This window comes from Coturnix japonica, chromosome 3 (genome assembly GCF_054131305.1).
Source record: "Coturnix japonica strain WE chromosome 3, WE-NBRP24, whole genome shotgun sequence".
Taxonomy (NCBI): Eukaryota; Metazoa; Chordata; class Aves; order Galliformes; family Phasianidae; genus Coturnix; species Coturnix japonica.
This window is the reverse complement of record NC_140665.1, coordinates 78,211,790-78,234,528: the sequence shown is the minus strand read 5'-3', so window position 1 is coordinate 78,234,528 and position 22,739 is coordinate 78,211,790. Positions and strand designations below refer to the sequence as shown.

Sequence of the window (22,739 nt, the reverse complement as noted above, 5' to 3'; positions counted from 1 at the left end):
TGCTCATTGATAAAAGATGTTGGAGAAACAGGAAGGAACAACCTGTGTGTAGTCCCCGGAGTTTGTCAGGGTTTAATTCGGTTCTGTAACCTCAGCCCAGTGTTCTGTTCTTTCCCTATTGTATGTACTGCTGTCTTAAGAGACACAGCACCTTGGTAGATCCTCATTCATTTAAATTTATTTTCAGTAAACGAATGGGTTTTTGTGTGGTTCTGGGATGAGGAATGCAGTAAATACTTAATCTAACAACATTGCTGGTTTCCCTCAGCATTCTGTCCTGACCTTTATTTCCCAGAGCACTTCTGCCAAACCAGCAGCTGCCACCTTATCTGCAGCAGCAGGAGATCTTGATCTGTTCACTGAGCAAACAACAAAATCAGAAGAGTCTACAAAGAAACAGCTCTCTAAGGACTCCATCTTGTCACTGTATGGCACAGGAACCATGCAACAGCAGAGTGCACCAGGTAAATCATTTGGCACGTGTTTCTGATGCAATTCTATTTTAAGCTTTGCCCAGCATACCATCATCTCCTACAAGTGTAAGACAAAGGTGGGGCACCCTGCCACTGTATTCAAATGAAGAACCGTATTTTTACCATTACAAACATGGGAAAATTACTGAGACATTAATACCGAAGCTGTAGAACAAAAACTGTGTGTGTATTTGACAAATTTGTGAATTGAGCTCCTGCTGTCAAGCTTGTTGCTTAGGGTCTGAGCCTCTGCAGCAGGCTGCCGAGGTGAGTGCAGAGCTGTCAGGTTTGATTTCTGTGGGAGGAAAACAGGCTTCTAGTGCAGTGATTGAAGGCTCACTCATCTCAGGGATTTGCCAGACACTTCTCTATGGTGCTGAGTCCTTTTGCTGTGAGAGATTTTACAAGAATTAAGCTAGCAGCAATGACATACAGCTGGACAAAGATATCCTTTAAAATTGTGTTGATACACCTAAAGCTTTCGGGGACGAAGGGAGAAGATCACAAAGCACTTTCTCTGAAGTGTTCCTTTCTCTCCTCCAGGTATGTTCATGGGCTCCTCCTCTATGCCATTTACCACACAGCCATCGACTCATTTTCAAGGTTTCCCAGCCATGGGAGTTCCTGTGCCTGCAGCCACTGGGATGATGGGAAGCATGATGGGACAGTCAGTGCCGGTCATGGGGCAGAGCACAGGAGTCATGGTAGGAATGGGAATGCCCAATGGATTTACTGGTACGACACAAACTGGTGTGATGGGACTTCCTCAGAATGTCGTTGGACCTCAAGGTGGAATGGTGGGACAAATGGTTACTCCACAGAATAAGTACGGATTGCAACAAAATCAGCAAGCTCAATGGAACCTCACCCAGGTAAACGCTTGTTATTCCAAGATCATGGTGTCTGAAAAAACATCTCCTTTTCAGATACAAACTGCTTAGCTGTAGGAGGAAAGCTGCAGTGGAGCCAAGTTACAGACTGCTGGACTATGAATTGCTCAGACACACAAGGAAGAAAATCAATGAAGAAATAAATTAAAGATAACCAATATATAAGCACAGAATAAACTCTGCTGAGGCACACTAAACTCAGTTTTCTGCTGCTGTAGCCAGTCTCATTCTGGCATCTGAATTAGGTAAAGAAACAGCTGCAGTTATGCCACACCAAAGTGTAAACACAGCAGTGTAACGAAGAGCAGAATTGAATGGCTCAAGGATGGCTATTAACAATTAATACTTCAATTTTCAAGCTTTGAGATAAATTTCAGTGGAACATGCAGTTCTCTGCACTGTGATGTTCTACTGTAGATAAATTGCTTCGAGTCATCTGTAATTTATCTGTAGCATTTCCATGCTTTTATGTCTTAAGCATGTTTAAAAGGTTCTATAGGAGCATTCATGTATGCTTACTACTATACTGATACATTATCCAAGGAAACATCTTAAAATCGTGTAGTTGGGAGCTTATTCAGAAAAAAAAAAAGTGAACTTGAGCAACGATTTTTTCCTATTTTTTCATTAGAAGAACCTGACAATAACTGAATGCTGCTTACTCTGGTAATTCATGAGGTGTAATGACTTCCTGAGATTTCACTATACTAATTAAGACTTGTGGTGTGAGCAGTTGTGGGGGTTCTTACATAGATAAAGTAGCCTCTCTCTGGAAACACAGACTGTCATTCACTTTGAAAAGTAGTTGCTTAAAGGTGAGAATTTCAAAACGTCATGTGAAAAATACCTGCGGACTAACAGTAGTCCACGGATCTTTTTAAAGGTGTCTAACTCTAAAAAGGTCCCATAAATAAAAGTCTTGCTTGTTATTGTGTGTATATTAAAAGCTGGCTCATATGACAAGCTCATACATTTCAAACTCTTTCACTCTTAAATTCTTTAGAGAGTTCATCTTTACTCTGTCTATACAGACTTATTTTTGGCTTGTCTGCATTTGTGTTTTAGAAGATAACAGGCAGTTATTTTAAGTTTTTAATGCTGAGCACTGAAACATAATGTTTTCCAAGAGCAGAAGTATTTTAGCATCCTCCTTAAAATGAACACGAATTCTGAACTATTTCCAAACTTTAATTAGTTATCTCTCCTAATTTCATGTGAACTGTTTGACTTGTTTTAAAGAACTTGCAGTATATTAAGTAGCTTCTTCGACAAAATATGCCTCTATTTATAGATAGCAGTCAAGTTTATAAGTCTGTGTCATTGGTTGTTGACTAAATGGACAATTAATATAAAACAAAACAACACAAAGTAGTGGTGCAGTCAAGATATTGAGGTCTCTAAAGAAATACTGTTGAAACAAAAACCATCATCTGGAGTTGCAAACGTAGACAAGGCTTTACTTCTCACTTGGGTGTTCTCTCAGTATAATTGCCAAAATTCTGTTGGTTAGCTTTGAAAGATGAAAGAGAGCTCTTATCAGCAGAAGTACATCAGGCTCCCTTGTCACAAGCTCTGTATTCACAAGTAGAATTAACTAGCTGAATGCTGATACAGCCTTCTCATAGACTGCCAGTCAGCTGCTGCATCACAGCGATCACCTGAACAGAAACTGGATCTAGAAGAGCCGGTAGCCCCAAAAATATTTAGATGCTTACCTAGAGTCAGTATTTTTATTTAATAAGAAATACTCATTTCAGGACAATATCTTTTAACTGAGTTGCTCACTTAGGAGGTAGTACTGCCTTTTGGCTAACAGTGTTGCCTCTCAACTCCAATGCTCACTAGACTCATCTATGCTTCACAGATGAATCAGCAGATGGCTGGAATGAACCTCAGCAGCTCCAGCAACGTGATGGGCTTTGGGCAGCCCCCCAGCACAGTGGCAGGGTGGACTGGAAGCTCCTCGGGTCAGACTCTCAGCACACAACTGTGGAAATGAACGTTGCAATAGAAGTTTCACCCAGAAGAGCCACCTAACATTCCTTGTCCAAATGCATTTACTTCCGCTGTTCTCTCCATGTACATATTTTTTCTTTTTCCCAGGCTGTTCAGATTAAGAATATAACTGACTGACCGTGCTGTGGTCTGTATTGATTTAAATTTGATGTAGTGAAAAGCTGATCAAGAACACATTTATATATCACTGGCAACGTTTTCATACGATGCATATGATTTCATAGACCATGTATTTAAGAAGCTGCTTAACCACGTATTGTTTTTTTTTTTCCCCCTCAAAATTCTAGATCAAATGGTTTGCATTTAAGGGACGTAGCTATCATGTTAGTAATATCCAAAAATATAAACCCCGATCCCCCCAAAATTACCCAGTAATCCTGTAGAAGGTACTGTATGAACAAATATTTAATCATATATAAATAGAATGTAAATGTATCACTGAGCAATGTTTTCTAGTGTATCAAACAAATTTTGTTTCATCATACATTTCACTGTGATGTTATTATGGTGTGCATAACAGGGAATATGATCATTGAAAGGAAGATAAACCTGGATGTTACTCCGGTCCTACAAATTAATAGACTGTTCTTTTAAAAATGAGCATTTGATCCATTTGAGTTTCCTGTGCTAAGTCCCCAAGCGGGCTCACAAGGCATGTACGCAGTATTATGCTGAGAACTGGAATGCATACAAGGTAACTCGGTGTGAACAGATCTGTCTTTCCTTGTGGAAATATCCAGGTTTATGACAGTGATTGTGTTTACATTTTATGGTGCCTCATAATGATAAAATGTTATTTCCCTATATTAAAAGGATGAATCCGTAAATGATTGTTGGTTTTTATTTCATTATTGTATAACTATTTGACAGCTATTTCTTTAAGTCTGACTTTAATGAAGGAAAGCGTGTTCGGATTGGAGGCTCTGTTTATGCAAATATTTAGAACAACAGTTCATGATTTAAAATCAGTTTATAATTATACGACTAAGCTGGATAAATACAAAAAACTATATACATACATGATGATTTTGACAATATTCCATTGCAGTCATGTTGCGATTGATTGATTGTTTTTACTGTGTGGAAACAGCCGTACAGCAAAGGTAAGTGTCAGTTGATTAAGATGAGTTCAGAAACGCATGCAAACAAGTTAGAACAAAGCACACCCATTTGATTTGCCTAATAGAATATCTGACAACTTTCTTTTGTTTCCACAGAAGTCCACTGGGTGACCTTAAAACCTCACATCTGTAGGCTGTTGGAGGGGGCTGAATCGGAGCACTTTCCAGCACATCCACTGCACTGTGAATCGTCTCAGGATCATACCTCAATGTTGACTGTGTCCAGATGATATTTTGGCTCATTGGCTAGATTGACCTTTTCCGTTCGTGTGTGCCATACAAGAACCTGTAAAATAACACTTTGTTAATACGGTCATCTACAAAGACCATTGAGAACCTTTTGAGAAAATAAATGGCTACCTTTGTGCAGTTGTTTGCTTTTGGCTCCAGTTCCTCCACTGTTGTTATCTGTTTGAGAAAATCAGATTCTTGCATTCCTGGCTGAGAACCGCGACGCTTGAATACGGCCTTCGGATGTGACAGAATCACCTGAAGGCTCACAGCAAATCCTTGAAGAAAGGAAGAACAGAATGGTTAAGAAAAACCATAAGGTTACAAGTTACACTTAGCCTAGAAAACTCCGTGTTCCTTTTAAAAATGTTTTAAGTTTGATGACGTGAGTAGACAGTATTTGGTAGAATAGGACAGCCTGCATTGTTTTCTTTTACCCTAAAGATGCACTCAGATTTTCAACATTTCATAAATTCCCTGTCATTAAGAGAATAGTCTTTTAAATCTTCCTCTTTCTCCCTCTAATTAAGAAATAAAACTGAAATTCAACTAAAATAAGATGTACAGAATGTACACTGAAAAAAATCTTTCTTGGTTTGTGGGAGAGAATCAGGAAAAAAGGATTAAGTTAGATGTTACTTAGACAAAGCAACTGTTGTCTCTGGAGATTTTTAACATTGCTGATAGAAGACAATTCATACATGGTGTATATTGGCCTTCTACACCCTGCGTCTACGGGGGACTTCCGAACCATTCATGTGAATGGCCACCTGCAGGACAGTCTGTAGCTGATGCGGGTGTTGCACAGCACTATCAAAGGATCTCATCAGAGCTTATTTACAATGCATTCTCCCTAATAATATACATTAGGTCTTCAAAGGGAGCTAAACTGGGAAGTCAGTGATTTGCACAAGCTCACCCTTTCTGAAGCAGCTCTTGTGAATCTCCAGTTTGCCACTGGTTATAGAAATTTGGAGTTGTTATTCAGCAGGATTCAGTCACATGTAAACTTCTTTAAGGATGACTCAGAAGTCAGCCTGATACACTTGTAAAGGAAAATTACATCTGTGAAGCCTTGTATCTAAGAGCAAGTCTACCAAATAAATGGGTTTTTGTCAGTTCACAGTGATTCCAGCTGTCCCTTTGAACAGTTTTGACATCTGTTCTGGAAAACTGAAAGAATACTTAATTCTAAAGCTAGTATTAAGATTTTTCTCATCAAAAAGGAGCATAATTTGCTCTAATAGAGCTTAGGCTGCCCCACCTGCTAGAGGCGGTGCTGCACCCAGCAGTTCTCTGTTAAGGGCTGGCCTTAGCAGGGGCCAGCAGGGAGATGACGGCCATTTGGACGGGAAGGCCATTCCCTTCTTTGGTGGGGTTTGTCTTCAGCAGGCTACGGGCCCTCACTGCTGTCTAGGTCCTTGTCTCCTGGCTGTGAGGAGCACAATGTGGGTTCCAAAAATCCTCCCATTTTTCAGGCAAAGTCAAATAATTAGGCTGTTGTACATAAAGACATGGAGTACTGCACACTGACTGGCATAAGGCCTGAGCTTCCCTAATCGGCAGTCACGCATTCTTTCTGTATCTTTACAATTTTCAGTAAGTAGCAACTTGAAAATAATTCAAGGAAACCTCTCCCCTGGCTCTCCGGCTCTTCAGCTCTGCTTTACAACTGCTTCAATTTCACATACTGACGTATTTACATAGATAAAACTTTCAGAGCACTTGAATGAAAACCATTTTCTAGTGCCAACTTCCAGTTCACTCCATCACAGGCAGAACATTCTGGCATCAAAAAAGAGGTGAGATGGCGAAGGGTCTAACCACAGTGGCGCTAGTTACTTCCCCTAGCAGCTAGTTATCCCATGCTAATAGGCCAGTGACCATAGCCACTGCTACTTCTGAATTCTAGTTTCACATAATTCCTTGGTGGAAGTGACGTCTCCAGCACAGCATAACCAGACAGCGCTACACACACTATTTCTACTGGGCTTAATCACATGAAATACCATAGGACAAGTTTATAGCCAAAGTGTAACGTGGCGTTTTGCTGCTTCTGTTTTGATGCAAAGCTGTGAATGAAATGTAATTGGTTGATGAGCCACGTAGATAAGAATGAGTTTGTTGGAGGATGGATGAGACATCTGGAAGACACAGCAAAGATTACATCTGTGCTGCTTTCTCTGCAACCTGTTAATTCACACTTTGACTTGTGTTGGATTAACAGCTTCTGTTAAATGATGGAAACATTTTTCTTTACCCTGTTAGACCACCTTTCAAGATTTAGTTGCCGCGATTAATAGCTTTGCCTCCTGAATGCTCCAGATAGCATAGCAGCTGAAGGCAAGCCAGAAACTAAGTCCTTATCGCTTCCAGAGCGGATAAATGCTAAAGCTTTGTGCTGATGGTGACACAGATACGCTGGTTTCCATGCAGCTTAAGGTGCTGCCTTTGACTTGTTAACCATACCATGACTTGGAGTCTGCTTCCCTCTTCTTTGGGTACCGCACCATTTGAACTGCAGTGCAGTAGAGGTGCTCAGCCCCACATTTGTGTACTTCAGAACAGAGAACCCTGCCGACAATTAATTTACCATAAAAGAGGCTCTCTATGTTAAACCCAGCAATCCTTAAAGAAATTCTTACATCCTTTGATGTCAGGGTGGGGGCTTTGAGTTTATCTGCCACAGCCAGTCAAGATTTCTTTCTTTATGTACTCCAGTGTTGTTAATAGCTGCTTTTCTGAGTAGAACTGTGAGAAAGATGAGGTGCAATAAAGATGGCACACTACTGCAAAATCCAAGGAGCAGGTGGTTGCTCGGGCCCTAGCAGAGGGACTCAGAGCACAGTGAATGACTCCAAAACGTGCTCACCCAGTGATTCACAGGTGCGGATTAATCTATATACCCAAAGCAGCTGCTGGAATGCTAATATAAAGCACACATCTCTTTCCCTTCAACAGACCTGACGTTATGAGATTCATGATCCAACTAGTTCTCATGGGTGGTAAGAAAAACAACAACTCTTGCACCGGGAACAAGCCATAAGTAAATCAATAATGGTGTCACAGATTTAAAACCAGGTCTGTAATACACAACACACTCCACTCACTTCAACTGCCCAAGTGGTTTCTGATAACCTGAAAATAGCCTGAACATTTTTGTTTCTACGTGTGACGCTCCATTGAGATTTTTCTAATTCTCCAAAGGCCTTACAAGTGTTCTTGTTATGGGCTGCATTCCTTTAGGTATCAAAGCGTAATGACGGATTAGAGCTCATATCTGCATCAGGCTGTCTAGGTCCAGAATGTGTCTACAGGAATTCCTGTATGTTCTGTAAGTATTTGCAGAGCTTGATGTTAAGACAAGCACAGGCAGGCTGATTTCAATTGGGAACTGGGAGCAAACCTCTCCCCCCACACTGTAAGGGTGGAGCAAATCTGAGACCGACTCACAAGACTGAATGTGTGCAAGTCTATGGGGCTGCATTACATGCATCCTAAGAGAGCTGGTTGAGGTGGCTGTCAAGCTGATCTCCATCTTATTTCAGAAGTTGCAAAATCCCTGGGACTGGAAAATGGGAAACAAGACTCCCTTTACAAGGTGCCTGAGGCCAGGCTGGATGGGGCCCTGGGCAATGTGATCTAGTACTTGATCTAGCAGTTACCAGCCCCACCTGTGGCAGGGGTTGGAGCTTGATGATCATAGAGGTCCCTTCCAATCCAAGCCATTCATGATTCTATGAATTTATCTGGCCATATACAGTATGTATAGTGTATCTCTAACCAAACAAACAACGAAAACAACTGTTGCTTAAAGTTATTCATCTTCCATCCACTTACCTTCTCAAGTAGTTCTACGTTAAGGCAACCAGATATCGTTGATTCTATTCCTTCACTATGGCACTCCCCTAAAATGGGGATTAAGCTGGGGTCTGTCACGTTATTTTTAGTCAACCTACTATTATAAGAGCGCCTCGGCTGGAGTCACCGCTGCTACAGCAGTCAGATTCTGGTCAGTCTATGACAGAAATACCAGTGACAAAAGGTATCCTGGGGTATGTTTTGCTTAGATTGAAGTAAAACCTGCCCATAGAGAGGATTCATTGCTGTACTTCTTCCTTCCTGACATGGCACTATCACTTTAACTTTTTTTTTTTAAACTAGTTTTCCTCAGTTCACATTTAAGCCATATTTTAATAATACTTTTAAGCCTCAGGACCGCACATTTGAATAGACAGTTTGTTTCCCTTTCTAACCTTTGGGCAATGTTTACCTATATCTAAAAGAACATATTCTTAAATTAATTTCTTTGTGTTACACAAGAGCCCAACTCCTATAACTTTCACGTAATGGATACAGAATTTGCTTAGCTCTGTTTAATAAAATATTATCACAGCCCAGCTAAAAGCACCAATAATATTTATTGCAGAATCCAGCCAAGTGCTGTTTTCACTGAGAACTACGAAAACATTTCTCCAGCAGATCTAGAAAATATGTTTCCAAAGCAATAAGTAAGGCTGAATTTCAGCCAGAAAGAAATACCTTTCACCATTCCATTGAAAACTAATAAATAGGTAGAATTTACCTCAGAAATTCACAAATAGTTTTGACTTTGCTGCCACACCTCCTTAAGGTTTGTGTTTTATGTAACTGAAGACACTCCTTAAATCAGCTGCAGAGGATGCACACAGATGAGAGACAACAGCTCACGCTGCAGATGCTGAGCCCTGCTCTCTGCAGCCAGAACTGAAAACATGGACACACTGCCCTGCTGCTCAGGTTTGAGCAAGGAAACATTTAACTGCGGTGTGTCAAACAAGGTGTGCTTATGGTACCACAGAATTCTGGGGATGAGTTGAACAGTCTCACAGGAGGTGGGAGCAAACTGCAGCTCCGTCCTGCTCCCCCCGGCCCTTCTGTCCCCTGCTGCTGGTGGGCAGAGCCGATAGGAACAACAACAACAAAATTATTCGCTCCCTTTCCTCCTCTTCTGAGTGTGCACTCAGATGTCTGTTTTCCAGGCAAACTGTTCATTCTCTCCTCCTTCCCCTTGGCCTCACTCCCTCTGCTCTAAAATTCAAATGCTCTCGACACGTCTGCAGTCATTTCTTACCCCCCGTTTCCTACCAGCTCAGACTCAGTGTTATGTTTTGCTTACAACACCCAGTTCTCTTTCCCTTTTTCCCCCTTCCTCCTCAAACTCTGCGAACCACCTACTGTTAAAACTCAGGCGGTACTTTAAAAACACCAGAACTAATCTGTATGCTCTGGTGGTTGCCTGACAATAAGGAACACAGGAAACAGCTACTCTGCTTTCTGAATGCAATTTAGCGCTGGGGAATAACAGTGTCAGCCACAAAGTTCTAGAAAGAAATAACCTATGTTTTTGTCACCGATAAAATATGACATTTCAAAGAAGAATCTAGAAGTCGGCTAGTGAGGGTCTCAGCTGATCCCCATGGAATCAGCAGAACCTGCCCCACTTGACCTGTGGGAGATACAAATTTGACCCCATACCTTCATGTCTAGAATAGGAAGTTCATGTGCTTCCCCTTTTTACTGAAATAACAATAATAAAATGCAATTCAAATGTTTGTGTTATATTTGTTGGACTAACAGAAGATCTCTCCGAAGCAGCATCTCCTTACTTGTGATTCTATCTGTGATTTCCAATACTCTCAGCCCTTGTACCTGTCTCCATAGCCCTTCCCTTCCAAGACCTCTGTAGGTGCAGGAGCAGGTAATGCTCACGGAGCTGCCTCTCCCCTGTGCCAGTGTTGCAGCAGCAACTGCAAGCTGTAAGCAAAGATGACACGAGCTTTCCACGCATCTCCTCCTATCAGGGTTTGTCCCTTGGCTAATGTAGTGTAATGGCTTTTTGCCTGCTGCTAATAAATTATGAACCATGCTATCATCCTTATAATGCCTTTCTGCAGCACAGGATCTGTATCTATAATCCACACGCAGACTATTCTCACAGCAGCATGACTGTAGGGATGGGCAGAACTGCACCCACTGACACTCACTGATGCTTGCTGAACATTTATGGAGACCAAACAGTGGGATGTGACCATAGTGAGGAGATGGGTGGTGTGTTTCAGCAGTGGCGACAGCAACATGAAAGACAAACCACATTCAGGATGGCCATGCAGATCTTTATGAGTGCAGCATACAGGCTCCTGTCCATCACTGCCAAAAGTGCATAGGTAACGATGGTGACTATATTGGAAAATACTGTTTTGTAGCTGAGAATTTACTCTATCAAACAGAATTACTGGGCTCTTTCTGGCTGTTACATTTTCCATGGAAATAAATAGGAGGCATTACTTTCAGAGCAAGCTATGTAAGAAATGCCGAAATGCAAATACTGTATCACGCTGGGAAACCAGCTGCTGCTGAACCAGAAATCAGAGTTTGGCCCAGCGATGATTCATGTGGCAGTTGTTGAATATACAGAAAAGAGTGCCCAAGCATGGACTGACAGCAAGACAGAGCTGCGTGGTGTGCTAACTTCCCAGAGGAAGATTGATTAGATCAATTTTGAAGCTTTTCTGCTTTCTCCTGCTAGGCTATAGCTGTCAGTGATTTTTTTTCCCCCCGAAGCCCAGCATTTCATACTATATCCATCTACAGTTATCACCATCACTCCAAATAGCCAATAAAACAATGAATTATGTCATGATAAAGTAGCGTTTTACAACATGAGGTCTAAGAAGGGTCTCCATTTATACTGCCTGCTGTAGATGGATGACTCAAGGCAAGGCAAGGCTCCTTGCAAAAATTAACTGGATGAATTGATTTACAATTAACTCATTCCAGAAAAACAATTCATTCAACATAAAAGCCAAGTTGCCACATGCAATTACAAGCAAGTGAAAGTAAGTTGCGCCATCACCAAGAAGCAACTTAATTAAATGAGGTGTGCAAACTGAGACTTAAAGGATATTTAATGCTATAGCACTATGAACAGCAGATACGCTTGAGAAGTTTTAAAATCTGCTTACGCTGGGATGTATGTTTCTGTCCCACTCATTTAAAGAAAAACTAAGGATAGGCACATAGAGCTTTCTGTCATTCATACAGCACAAAGTGTATCACTTACCAGCCATGTCAATGGCGAAGGGCCTGTCAGCTCTCCAGCCTGTATACCACCCCACGACCTTGCCGTTCTCCACCACTGGGCGCTCATACCGCCGTCCCCCGACCAGCCCTACGGGCCACACCGACACCTTACGGGTTGTGCGCATCTGCAAGAGGAGAGCAGAGCTTGATTTCAGCAGGCTTCCTAGAAAGCTTTTCTGTAAGCGTTGGTGGAAAGCCTGCACATCAATCCTCAGTCATTTAAAAGCAAAGGTAGCTTACAGATTTCAGCCCAGCGGGGTGAGCATGTGGAGGCTGCAAAGGCCTACTCGTTTTCTGTGAGAACTCCGGCTCTCTTCCAGTAGGCACCTCCATCCTGCCAGAAATACCCTCACCATGTTTTTATAAGAACAAATATCTGAAGCTATGGAAAAAATGGTACTTGCTTTCCTGTTAGTTTTAATGGTGTATGGTGTTAAGAGATCTTTCTTTCCGGCACTCTTTCATAGAATCATAGAATCACAAGGTTGGAAAGGACCTACAAGATCCAAAGGTCCAACCATCCTCCCATCACTGTAGCTACAACAAGCCACTAAACCATATCTCATAGCTCCTCATCCAGACACCTCTTGAACACTGCCAGGGACGGCGACTCCACCATCTCCCTGGGCAGCCATTCCAGTGCCTGACCACTCTCTGAGAGAAGAAGTTCTTTCTTATGTCCAGTCTAAACCTCTTCTGGTACAGTAAGTTTATTTCTATAGATTGCATATGTAGTCTAGTAGCACGGTGAGACAGACTGTTACAGGAATGATTAGCACACTTCATTGAGACATGTACAATTAAGAAACTCTTCCCCTGCCTGCACTACATAAGATCTGTACAAAGGAGGTTACAGCAATTAAAGGCTCGTACTAAAATAAATAAATAAATAAATAACATAAAAAAAAGAAAGAAGGAAAAGTTTGGGCTGTGCCTTTAAACGTTCACATGTTGTTTCAGAAAGAACTGCTGGGTTTCTGGGCATGGCATGGGCAAGTGTGGGTGTTTGTTCCCAAAAGAGGTAGAAGTAATTCTGTAAATGCTGGCCTGATCTATCCTGCAGGAGATTACAGGGAGTGGAAAATGACTCTCTTTAGCAACAAGCGCACTGGACTGGGGTTCCTTGAATTCAGCACGCTGGTTAGCAGCCCGGTTTCTGCAGTGAATTGGAAGGTAACATGACAGAAACGCTTGTGTGCTGCTCTGCAGTGAGGCCTGAGGAGCTATGCCCAGCTGTACCGCACAGGTTTAACTACTGCGCTTAAATGCAGTCCTATTTAAGCAAGTATCGAGCTATCCCACTGTAACACAGGCTTAATTTGATTGATTTTTAAAACAATCTCATCTTCTAGAGTAGCTGAGGCCATTTCCTTAGGGAAACGCGATCCCTTTCTCCCCTCAAACACTCATCTTTGCAAAAAACAAATACAACTTTACTTATTTGTAATGCACTCCCCTATAGATAGATGTTCAAGTGAAAGACAACCTTGGTTAAATATTAAACACTTGCCTCTCTTTCTGTCAAGGTGAAAGATTTATCATATGTATCAGCTGGACTCCCAGGAGATCCACCAGGAAAAAAAACACCAAGAAAGCACTTTGCTCTGGGTCCTATTGCTAAGTTAGAAATATCAGCAGATTTTTCAGTGAATATCAGGAGTGCATAAAATACATACTTAGAAATCAGAAGAGAGCTGTACACCTCCTCTTCTTCTCTTGGTGCATCTTCTGTGTCCAAACCACTGACTTTTTTTATTGCTCCTGCCTGCTTCAGATTATTTTTCCCATCTCTCCCGCTCCTCCATTCAGAAAATGCAGAATTAGCAATCAACTGTTCTGATACAGAAATCAATCTGTCCTCACAGAATTGTAGTGGTTGGAAGGAAGCTCTGGAGAGCACCAAATCCAACCCTCTCACTAAAGCAAGTTCCCTAGAATAGGTTACATGGGAAAGCATCCATGTGGGTTTTGGATGTCTCCAAGGAAGATCCAGACTCCACAACATCTCTGGATGTGCCCTCACCATGTTCCTATGTTCCTCTCAAGTGGCTATACCTCTTTTCTACATTCCATAGACTTGCTTCTTCCATCTGAGTTTTACCAGGAGCTCCTTGCTCATCCATGTGGATCTCCTGCCATCTTTGCCTGATTTCTTACTGTTAGGGATGCACCAATCTTGAGCTTGGAGGAAGTGGTGCTTGAACGTTAACCCACTATCTTGGACTTCCTTACTTTCCAATGCTCCAACCCATGGGATACCTCAAAGCAGGTCCTTGAATAGGTCTAATTTGTCTCTCATGAAGTCCAGGGTTGAAATCCTACTTACTGCCTTGTTTCTTCAGTGTAAGATGCTGACATCCATTATGTCACAGTCAGTGCACCTTCATGATTTTAGCTCTTGTTTTAACATTACATCCACAATGCAATTTTTTTCTAATGGTATATTGACATTAACATCCAAAGCCATGGGATATGGACACAAGGCATGATCCTGTTGGGCTTGTCTATACAGCCAACTTTTCAGGAGGTTTGCAGGGCACAATCACATCCTACTGTGCTAAGCTGGTGTTATCTGCAAGATGAACACAGATATTCCCTTACCTCTTATCTATCAGCACCAACATGTACTTGGGCATATGGCTGCAGGACCAACTAACTTATCACTGTACTGATTTACAGTGCTCCAGCTGCTCTGTGCCAGCTGCCTGTCTGCACCCTCAGCAAACAACAAGTGCCCCCAGGTAAGCACAAGCATGCCCCCCTGCTACACCAAGGCAGTTCATGCACAGTACGCCCAAGCTCGGTCCCTTCCCGTGTTTGTGGGAAGCTAAGCTGCAAACTGAGCTAGGTCACACAACACTTCTGCACTGGGTGAATACTGGCTACAGCATTCGCGGCAACAGAGCCGGACAGATTTACATCAATATCTCACCTTACAAAGTGTGTAGAAAAACCTTGTTAGTCCAGAGTATCTCACTGACCTCATGAAATTGGCACAAAATGACCCAAGAATTATTATAGCCTTGGGTCTATCTTCGTGTCTGCAAGTTAAGCCAGTAAAGCCACCATACATCAGCAGAAAATAGGTAAACGTTTACAGAGCTCTTTATTTTGCCCTTGTGTTACTTTCCTTATTCTCACAGGTTCCATTTGTGGAGAATGAAATAAGCGTTTGTCAAGAATGCAGCAATCCCTTAAGTACAAACAGCAAGAGCACATCTAGACCACTATTTATGCTAATTCTGAAATACCTGGCAGCCTCGGGATCTGCTAGGCAGATGGAAGTGGGAATATTTCTTTTAATCTTCTGAGAATAGCATTACTGCATTTAACATCCTGAGGCATTATGGCTGTATTTATGTATGACTCTGTGAAAGCTGTATTTGGATTAAAAGGTCAGCTCGCAGCTGGAATTTGACACTATCAAACAAAAAGGTGATTCAGAAACATGCTAATTCTAAACAGCTTTGCTGCTGTGGGTTACGCAACTACCCAAATCCTATAAATTACAAACAGCTTCCTAAATTGCTCTTCTAGCTGTCATTTTAATGTGGCAACACACGTTCTCTTACCATTCCGTGCTTTTAAGTCCTGGCAGTGTACAAGAATGAGATTCATCGTACTTACAGGGAACTCAATGTTTAAGTCAGGCATCTAGTTTATCCTAGTTCAACTTTGATAGTTAACAAGCAGAGATACAAATATGCCACTGTGATTCATCCCACCAGGCTTCGACAGCTGCCTTAAGGTAGGGTGAATCTCCTTCTGGAAATGCTTTTTCCTAACCTTAATTTGGTTGGGACACAGAAGAGAGCGATGTTCTGGGTGGGGGAAGGTGGGGAAAAGGACACTAAGATGACAGAATAAGCCAAAACGAAGCAGAGGAGAGCCAGGAAGGAGTAGGCAAAGAAATGACAGAGACAGCATTAACCAGTGACAGCAGAAATCCCAACGAGGTGATGGGAACATAGCAGTGGATATAGTAGTAACGCAGGAATCGCTAAAGAATAACAAGTGAAAATGCAGAAAATGTAGCCGAGTAGTGAAAGAGAGAGTGTTAAAAGCATTGCCAAAAAAGCATCTCAGTCAATCAAGGAAAGCTACCTAATGGGATGTGCTGGACTGATGGATGGGTAAGATGTCAAGCCAGAGAGAAAATAAAGAAGCCCTAAGGGAAAGAAGGTAAATGACAGAGAGAAAAAAGTAGACTCCTACTTCTTTGCAGTGAAAAGGCTTCGATGCTGAAACAACCATCCTAGTGCTACTGCAGCCTGATGTTGATGTGTTTCTATCTGGGATTCAATGTTTCCAACAAAACAAACCCAGCTGCCGCAAGCAGTAAGCACTGCTCAGTCTTCTACTGCTTCAGCCCTTGTGTGGCGCATCCTGGTCTGTCTTCAGACTGTCACCTCAATCGAACTCTATCCCAGAGTTTCAAATACCCCTACATACAAAACTCCATTTTATTGTTACCAAAGAGGTAATCTAGAGCTCCTTCAGCACAGCTCTCCCACAAAGTGCTGCAGGTTACATGAGCACAAGCAGCAACTCCATCAGTTCTCAAGAAGGGCATCGTGCATTATTCTGAGGACACACAAAGCCAATTTCTATGTCAACAACACTTACGTTGCCAGGACAGCTCCTCTGCTCCCCATTCACTTAGGCACAAAATGGAGCTCCTATTCCTAACACTGCTTCAGAGGGATACTGAGTCACAAAAAAATCTGTAGCTGTGGGGAAAGGAACTTCAAAAATCAAGTGTGATGTCAGTGAGTTTGACTACAAAGGGTCCATAGCTCTGCTGGATGATGCACAGGAAGGGTCTACAAAGCAGCCACTACCTAAGCCAGCCCTGCAGCTAGGGAGATGGCACTTCAACACAACCTGGCAGACATTTGTCTCATCTGCTCTTATCACCACAGAAGCTCCACAACCTTTACAGGTGATGAGACTCAGTGCTTCATCATACCATTGGAAAGCTCTTCCCTTTACTTTTCCTTATGTTGCCCCCACTCGTTTTCACAATCCACACCACATAGGGAAGACAAAGTTCCCCTCTCACAAGCAACATTTTACATATCAGATACATTGATTAATGCTCCTAAATGACATCAGCATCCTTGGGTAAAATGTCAGCACTGCTTCCATAAAGGAGAAAGCTGTACCAACCCTTAACTACTGCAGCTAGGAGCCAATCTCTGCACTGGGAAGACTTCCAAAACACAACACTTTCAGCTCTTCCACTTACTAATTCCTTTTCTTATCCTGTTTTCTGTCATTCCACTCAGCTGTGCTCCCGCATCGTGAGCTCTAAAGAGCCACTGACGATTCATAATTAATTTCATAGCAACAGTATTAGTTTTGCAGGTAAGAAGAAGATTGCTGTCAAAGTACCGAAATAGAGAGCGCTTGGTACCTTGTAATCCACAGTCCCTCACTTGGATAAATCCACTTCAAATAACCTTTTTGTCGCTGCTTCCTCTCATTTTTTAAGCTATGTCATTGTTTTTCTACCAGTCTCTTCTAATCCAACCTTTTCAGCGTAGGTATTACATGTCTATGTGCAAGGGGAATGTCAGCGTGCATTTAAAAGCTGCCATGTATTCTTAAATAATTTATATCCCAGAAAGGTATTTAATGCACTGCTAACTCTTATTTAGATCTTTTTTTATTATGAAGCAAATAACTAATGACAGCCAGCTAATATTTAATTCTATCTGTGCTGCTGAGTGTGATTTTTAAGATGATGGCAAAAATCTGATTTTCCAGCCAGCTCTGCGAGATGCAACAGAAGATCTCTGTGTTTTCAAAGAGAACTAGAATCACTTTTAATATTTCCAAATCTTTTGCATAACTATATCAATTAAAAACTACCTGGAAGTCAACTTTTACATAACTGTCCTACCCTTAATCCGCTATATTAAGCTATCAAAGGAGCACGATCCCTTCCCTCGTTAAATCTGAAGTAAGTAGGAAATATTCACCTCTTCTGTCTTTTCTGAGTTGCTTTCAAACTGTTTTACAAAGAAGATCATGGGAGAACTAAAACATAAGTTCAGTTTCCAACTGTTCACCCCTCTAAAAGCCCTGTCTAATGTTTTTCTCTCCTTGTGAGGGAGAAAAAAACCCAACAGAACCCTTGGGGGAAAGAAAAGGAATCGAAAAAAATACATAGAACCTTCTGCTAATAGAGAATAAAAGTTGTGAACAGAATCAGAGATGCAGAAATTTCAATCCTTGCTTTCAAAATATTTTACTGAGATTTTCTGACATATCAGACATCAGTGTCACTTCTCACATTTTAAACCAGAAACTATTCAAATCAGGAGTAAAAGCTCCCGTTAGGTTTCCATGATTGTTGCAACAGATCAAAAGTCCCTGGAATTTTTGGTGCTGGTTTAAGTCTACAGATAAAAGTAGCAAACGAAAACTGTTAGCTCCCACACATATACAAAACCAATTCAAGCCGTTAACAAAGAACTAACCTCCCCTGAAATGTGTATAAAATTAACTCTGAAAACAGCTAGCACCTGCACTATCTAGGGAACAGAGGAGGTTTAGGTTAGATATTAGGAGGAAGTTTTCCACACAGAGGGTGGTGACGCACTGTAACAGGTTGCCCAAGGAGGTTGTGGATGCCCCATCCCTGGAGGCATTCAAGGCCAGGCTGGATGTGGCTCTGGGCAGCCTGGTCTGGTGGTTGGCGACTCTGCATATACCAGGGGGTTGACACTGGGTGATCATTGCAGTCCTTTTCAACCCAGGCCATTTTATGATTCTATGAACTGAAGCAGCCCTGCCCCAACAGTGCAAAGCAGAAAGCCACAGCATCACAGACAGCCACCAAGAAAGGAAGGAAGCCAATGGTGGCTGACAGACACCTGTATGGACCATCAGATGCCAATGTGACACACAGCATTTGCATGTATATAGGTTCTGTTTTCACTAACAAGGATTTTTTCCAGCTGCAGACTGATAGCAGCAGCTAGAGTATCTGCTGCCTTCATGCAAACCTCCTGGGAGAATGAAAACGTTGTCTTGTGTTCCTGCTCTTCATTCTGAACCACTCACACAACTCATTCTCTGCTCTACAGTGCCACTATGAGAATTATCAATGTCTATTAGCAAAGAAGAAATCTTTGTTATTTTTCATCTCTTCTACATGACTCGTTCCCATTTGGTTGATTTGAGGATGATCCTGCCTGGACAATTTAGGCCACTACCTAAGCACTATCATACTTACAATATACTACAGGTTTTGTGTTTAATTCAATGTTCGTTTAAATTGCTCCTGTGAAGAGCAACCCAGTTGACTGAGTCAGAGAACACTGAGCAGATTCTCGTATTTTCTGTGGCTCCATGAACCTTGAATTATCTGTAAACGCAACCTCAAATTCAAGCTAAAAGGGTGGAGCTCTTTCTCCTCCTCTCCTTCCTTTCCAGCATGATAGTCAGAGCATCCTTGTGCAGGCAACAGATACGGCAATTTGAATTCTGGTCCCCAGCTCAGTGAGCAACTAGGCTAAATGCTGAGCTACTAAATAAAAGGATTTGTCTTTCCTTAGAAATGAGAATTAATGCTGTGATTTACTTTGAACTCCATTCTGCAGGGCTGTATTCTGAACACATAGTACAGCGTGAGCTCCTCTAAAGGAACCCTCAGCTCACATTCAGGCATGACAGCGGTATCACAGAATAGCTTGGGTTGGAAGGGACCTCAAGGATCATGAAGCTCCAAACCCCTGCCGCAAGCAAGGCTGCCAACCTCCACATGCAATACTAGACCAGGCTGCCCAGGGCCCCATCCAACCTGGCCTTGAACACCTCTAGGCACAGGGCATCCACAACCTCTCTGGGCAGCCTGTAGGTGCTGTACTGGCATTCTTTAGGCACCAGCAGTGACCAAAGGGCTGGGGGGGCAACAAGGGAGATCATGGCTTTAGACATATTTGAAATTAAAGTGCTTATATCTCATTTTAGGTGTCCGAGCAAAACACAAGCAAAACTGACAGAAAGAACCCAGAGAGCAATCTGCAGAAGTCAATGCATTTCTTAATGCAACAAGCTCATCTTCTGGCACACTGAAGACATTTGCTCCAGAGTTTGGGGAAGAGTTCAGGGTAGGGGAAATCCAACCTTGTCTACCTGCAGTTCCCAGCACTTGGAATCTTGTTTCTAACACCTCTCTAGGAAAGCGGAATGTGAGTCTTACCTAAATTTTCCTCCAGAATATCTGAAAATATCAAATCAGCAGTTGCTAAGCATCAGTCACAATACACAATAACCTGCATTCAGGAATAGGATGAAGCACAAAGGCAACAAACTATAACAGAGTCACTCCAGGAAGAACAGCCTACAGGAAAAAAAAACAGAAGTTATGATGATTCATATAGAAACATCTGTAAAACGTATCACGCACCAAATTGGGGATTTCAGGCCTCACAGTGGCTTTGTTATGAATGCAGCTGAGGTTCAGCTGATAAAAGACGTTTTCAGAAAGTGGACTGCTGGTTTTGATGCAGACGGACACCTCCAGGCAAACACATCATGTGTGAGCATGGAAAAGAATAAATCACTTTCATCCCCAAAGAATAAATGACAAAACAATACGCCAGAACCAGCGGCACTGAACTAAAAGCATGATTTTTCACCTGAGCGCCATTATACTCTCAAGTGGAAAGAGCTGGGAATAATTCAAAGGCCACACCTCCATTCCCGCAACTACTCCTTGAGCCTTCCAAAGAACGTTACAACCCAGGAACAGCTGCTCCTTCCCCAAAGCCTTCCCAAGGAAGATGGGACCTCCCCAACACAACACTCAGCTGAGCAGACAACCGATGCACTGGAACAGCAGAAAGACAACGCAGGCTCTCCACCATACCCAAGGAACTACAGCTAAACCTGCTCAGCCCCTGCCCAGCTTGACTCCCAGAATATAATCTTGCCAGAAAAAAGAACTAAGCTATACACACGATCCATTATGTCCTACATAAAACCCCACAAACATTTATAAAAGCAACATAGAGCTCCTGTTTTATACTACAGATAGTGTTTCCCAGCAAAACACTTCTGCAGAGTTATTTTTCTTCCTGTTTTCTATTCCTCTCATTTTCACATAACACGCTGCATAATCCATTCCCTATCAAATATAACACACTCATTCCTGTAAGTACCAGATAGAAGTACTTTGGACAAAGATCAGAATGTCCTCATTGAAAGCTCTCAGCAACATGCCACGGCATCCTATGTCAAAGCACACTCCCTTTTTATTGTGCCCTTATTGCTCATACACCACTGCTCACAACAAGCCGTGCTAAAAGGCTCTGCCTTCATTGCAGCACCAGGGAAACCCACAGCAGAGGAGCTGCCATGAACACAATCTTACACTGGCATACAGCTCCCTGGCATGTCTTCTGCCCTGCAGTAACACCCTCTGACTGCAGGAATTAGCAGCAAAAGGCACACTTTGCACTCACCCTCACCTAGAGCACAACCTGCAGAGGGCTGCCCAGCCAGCACAGGGCAGTGCTCCAACCAGAACTGAGAGCTCCTCTCTCCTTGTTCACATTCACGCTGCTCCCCTAAGTGGGTAACAGGTGACCAGGTGTGGGATTAGGCAGCTGCAGAGCTGGAGGATGGCTCCCGGTACAGTACCATATAACAGGCAGAGCAAACCTCCCTCTCAGGCATCTTCAGTGCCACTTGCAGGCAGAATTACTACCGGATTCCTTCTGCATGCAACACGTTCTGAAGTGTTCTCTTCGTGCTTGGAAAAGAGAAGCTCAGTTTACCCTCATAAATCAATCAATTCCTGAAGGAGAGAGCGGGATTTACTACAAAGCTGTCAAGTCAGAATCTGTAACCAACAGAGAAGGTTTTTTGAACGAGAAATAAAATTTCAAGCAGCGCCTTGGCTGACAACAAGACTGCTAGTTCCCTGCACATGCACTTCCCACTTGCTGTGAAGGCACATACCTCCAGCAAACCCTGCCAGGGGACTTCCACCAGCTCTGCCAGGTGGATGAGGTGCTCCCAGTGGGACTATAGGTGGCATCCCAGAGACTGACTTATACACACCAGTGATGCCAGAAAACAGCCATGGGAACAGTTGGTGATACCTGAAGCAAAAGCTCTTTCTCTGCTCCCGCACTGGAGATTTCCAGCTGCTACATCTCAAGGGAGAACTCACTCATGCACATGGGCCAGCCTGCAAACACAGGGCACAAAATAAACAGCTCTTCCTCACCAGCTAAGCCTGGTGAAAGGGAGGTCTCAGGGGGTGAGTGGCTGCAGGTGCGAGGTCACTGCTCCTGTGAGCAAGAGGAAGCATAGATCCTCTGCCATGCCTGTAATTGTCAAGGCTAGCCTCTCACACGTTCACAGAATCACAGAATTGTAGGGGTTGGAAGGGACCTCTAGAGATCATCGAGTCCAACCCCCCTGCCAAAGCAGGTTCCCTACACCACGTCACACAGGTAGGCGTCCAGTTGGGTCTTGAAAACCCCTTGAGAAGGAGATTCCACCAACCCCCTGGGCAGCCTGTTCCAGTTCATTCCTTTGCTTTCATGTGAGTGTACCCTCGCAGCTCACAAAGCCAACTGTACCACGGGCTACACCAAAAGAAGCATGGCCAGCAGGTCGAAGGAGGGGATCCTGCCCTTCTGCTCTGTGCTGGTGAGCTCTCACATAGAGCACTGCATCCAGACGCGGAGTCCTCAACACATGAGGACCTGTTGGGGTGCATGCAAAGATGGCCACAAAACTGATCCAAGGGATGGAACATCCCTCCTACAAGGACAAGCTGAGAGAGTAGGGGCTGTTCAGCCTGGAAAAGAGAAGGCTCCAGGGAGAACTGAGAGCAGCCTTCCAGTACCTGAAGCAGGGCT

The 22,739-nt window shown here is 42.9% G+C and overlaps 2 protein-coding genes across 7 annotated transcripts in view; one reads left to right on the top strand and one right to left on the bottom strand.

Moving 5' to 3' along the window:
* Positions 1-4,206, top strand: part of SMAP1 (small ArfGAP 1) — an 84,981-nt gene extending 80,775 nt beyond the window's left edge. For 2 of the 4 annotated variants that reach the window (XM_015859089.3, XM_032443264.2), the window contains 3 exons: positions 296-464; positions 1,017-1,345; positions 3,228-4,206. In XM_015859089.3, the coding sequence (XP_015714575.2) occupies positions 296-464; positions 1,017-1,345; positions 3,228-3,362 (633 nt within the window). In that variant the 3' untranslated portion in view covers positions 3,363-4,206. Of the gene's footprint in view, positions 1-268; positions 465-1,016; positions 1,346-3,227 lie in introns of all 4 variants that reach the window. The other 2 variants (XM_085541978.1, XM_085541977.1) reach the window with 1 other exon arrangement.
* The window catches only part of B3GAT2 (beta-1,3-glucuronyltransferase 2), a 76,230-nt gene continuing 57,697 nt past the window's right edge, over positions 4,207-22,739 (bottom strand). For all 3 annotated transcript variants that reach the window (XM_085541980.1, XM_085541979.1, XM_015859090.3), the window contains exons 2-4: positions 11,834-11,978; positions 4,861-5,009; positions 4,207-4,786 (exon numbers count right to left, since the gene is read on the bottom strand). In XM_085541980.1, the coding sequence (XP_085398106.1) occupies positions 4,700-4,786; positions 4,861-5,009; positions 11,834-11,978 (381 nt within the window). In that variant the 3' untranslated portion in view covers positions 4,207-4,699. The remainder of the gene's footprint in view (positions 4,787-4,860; positions 5,010-11,833; positions 11,979-22,739) is intronic.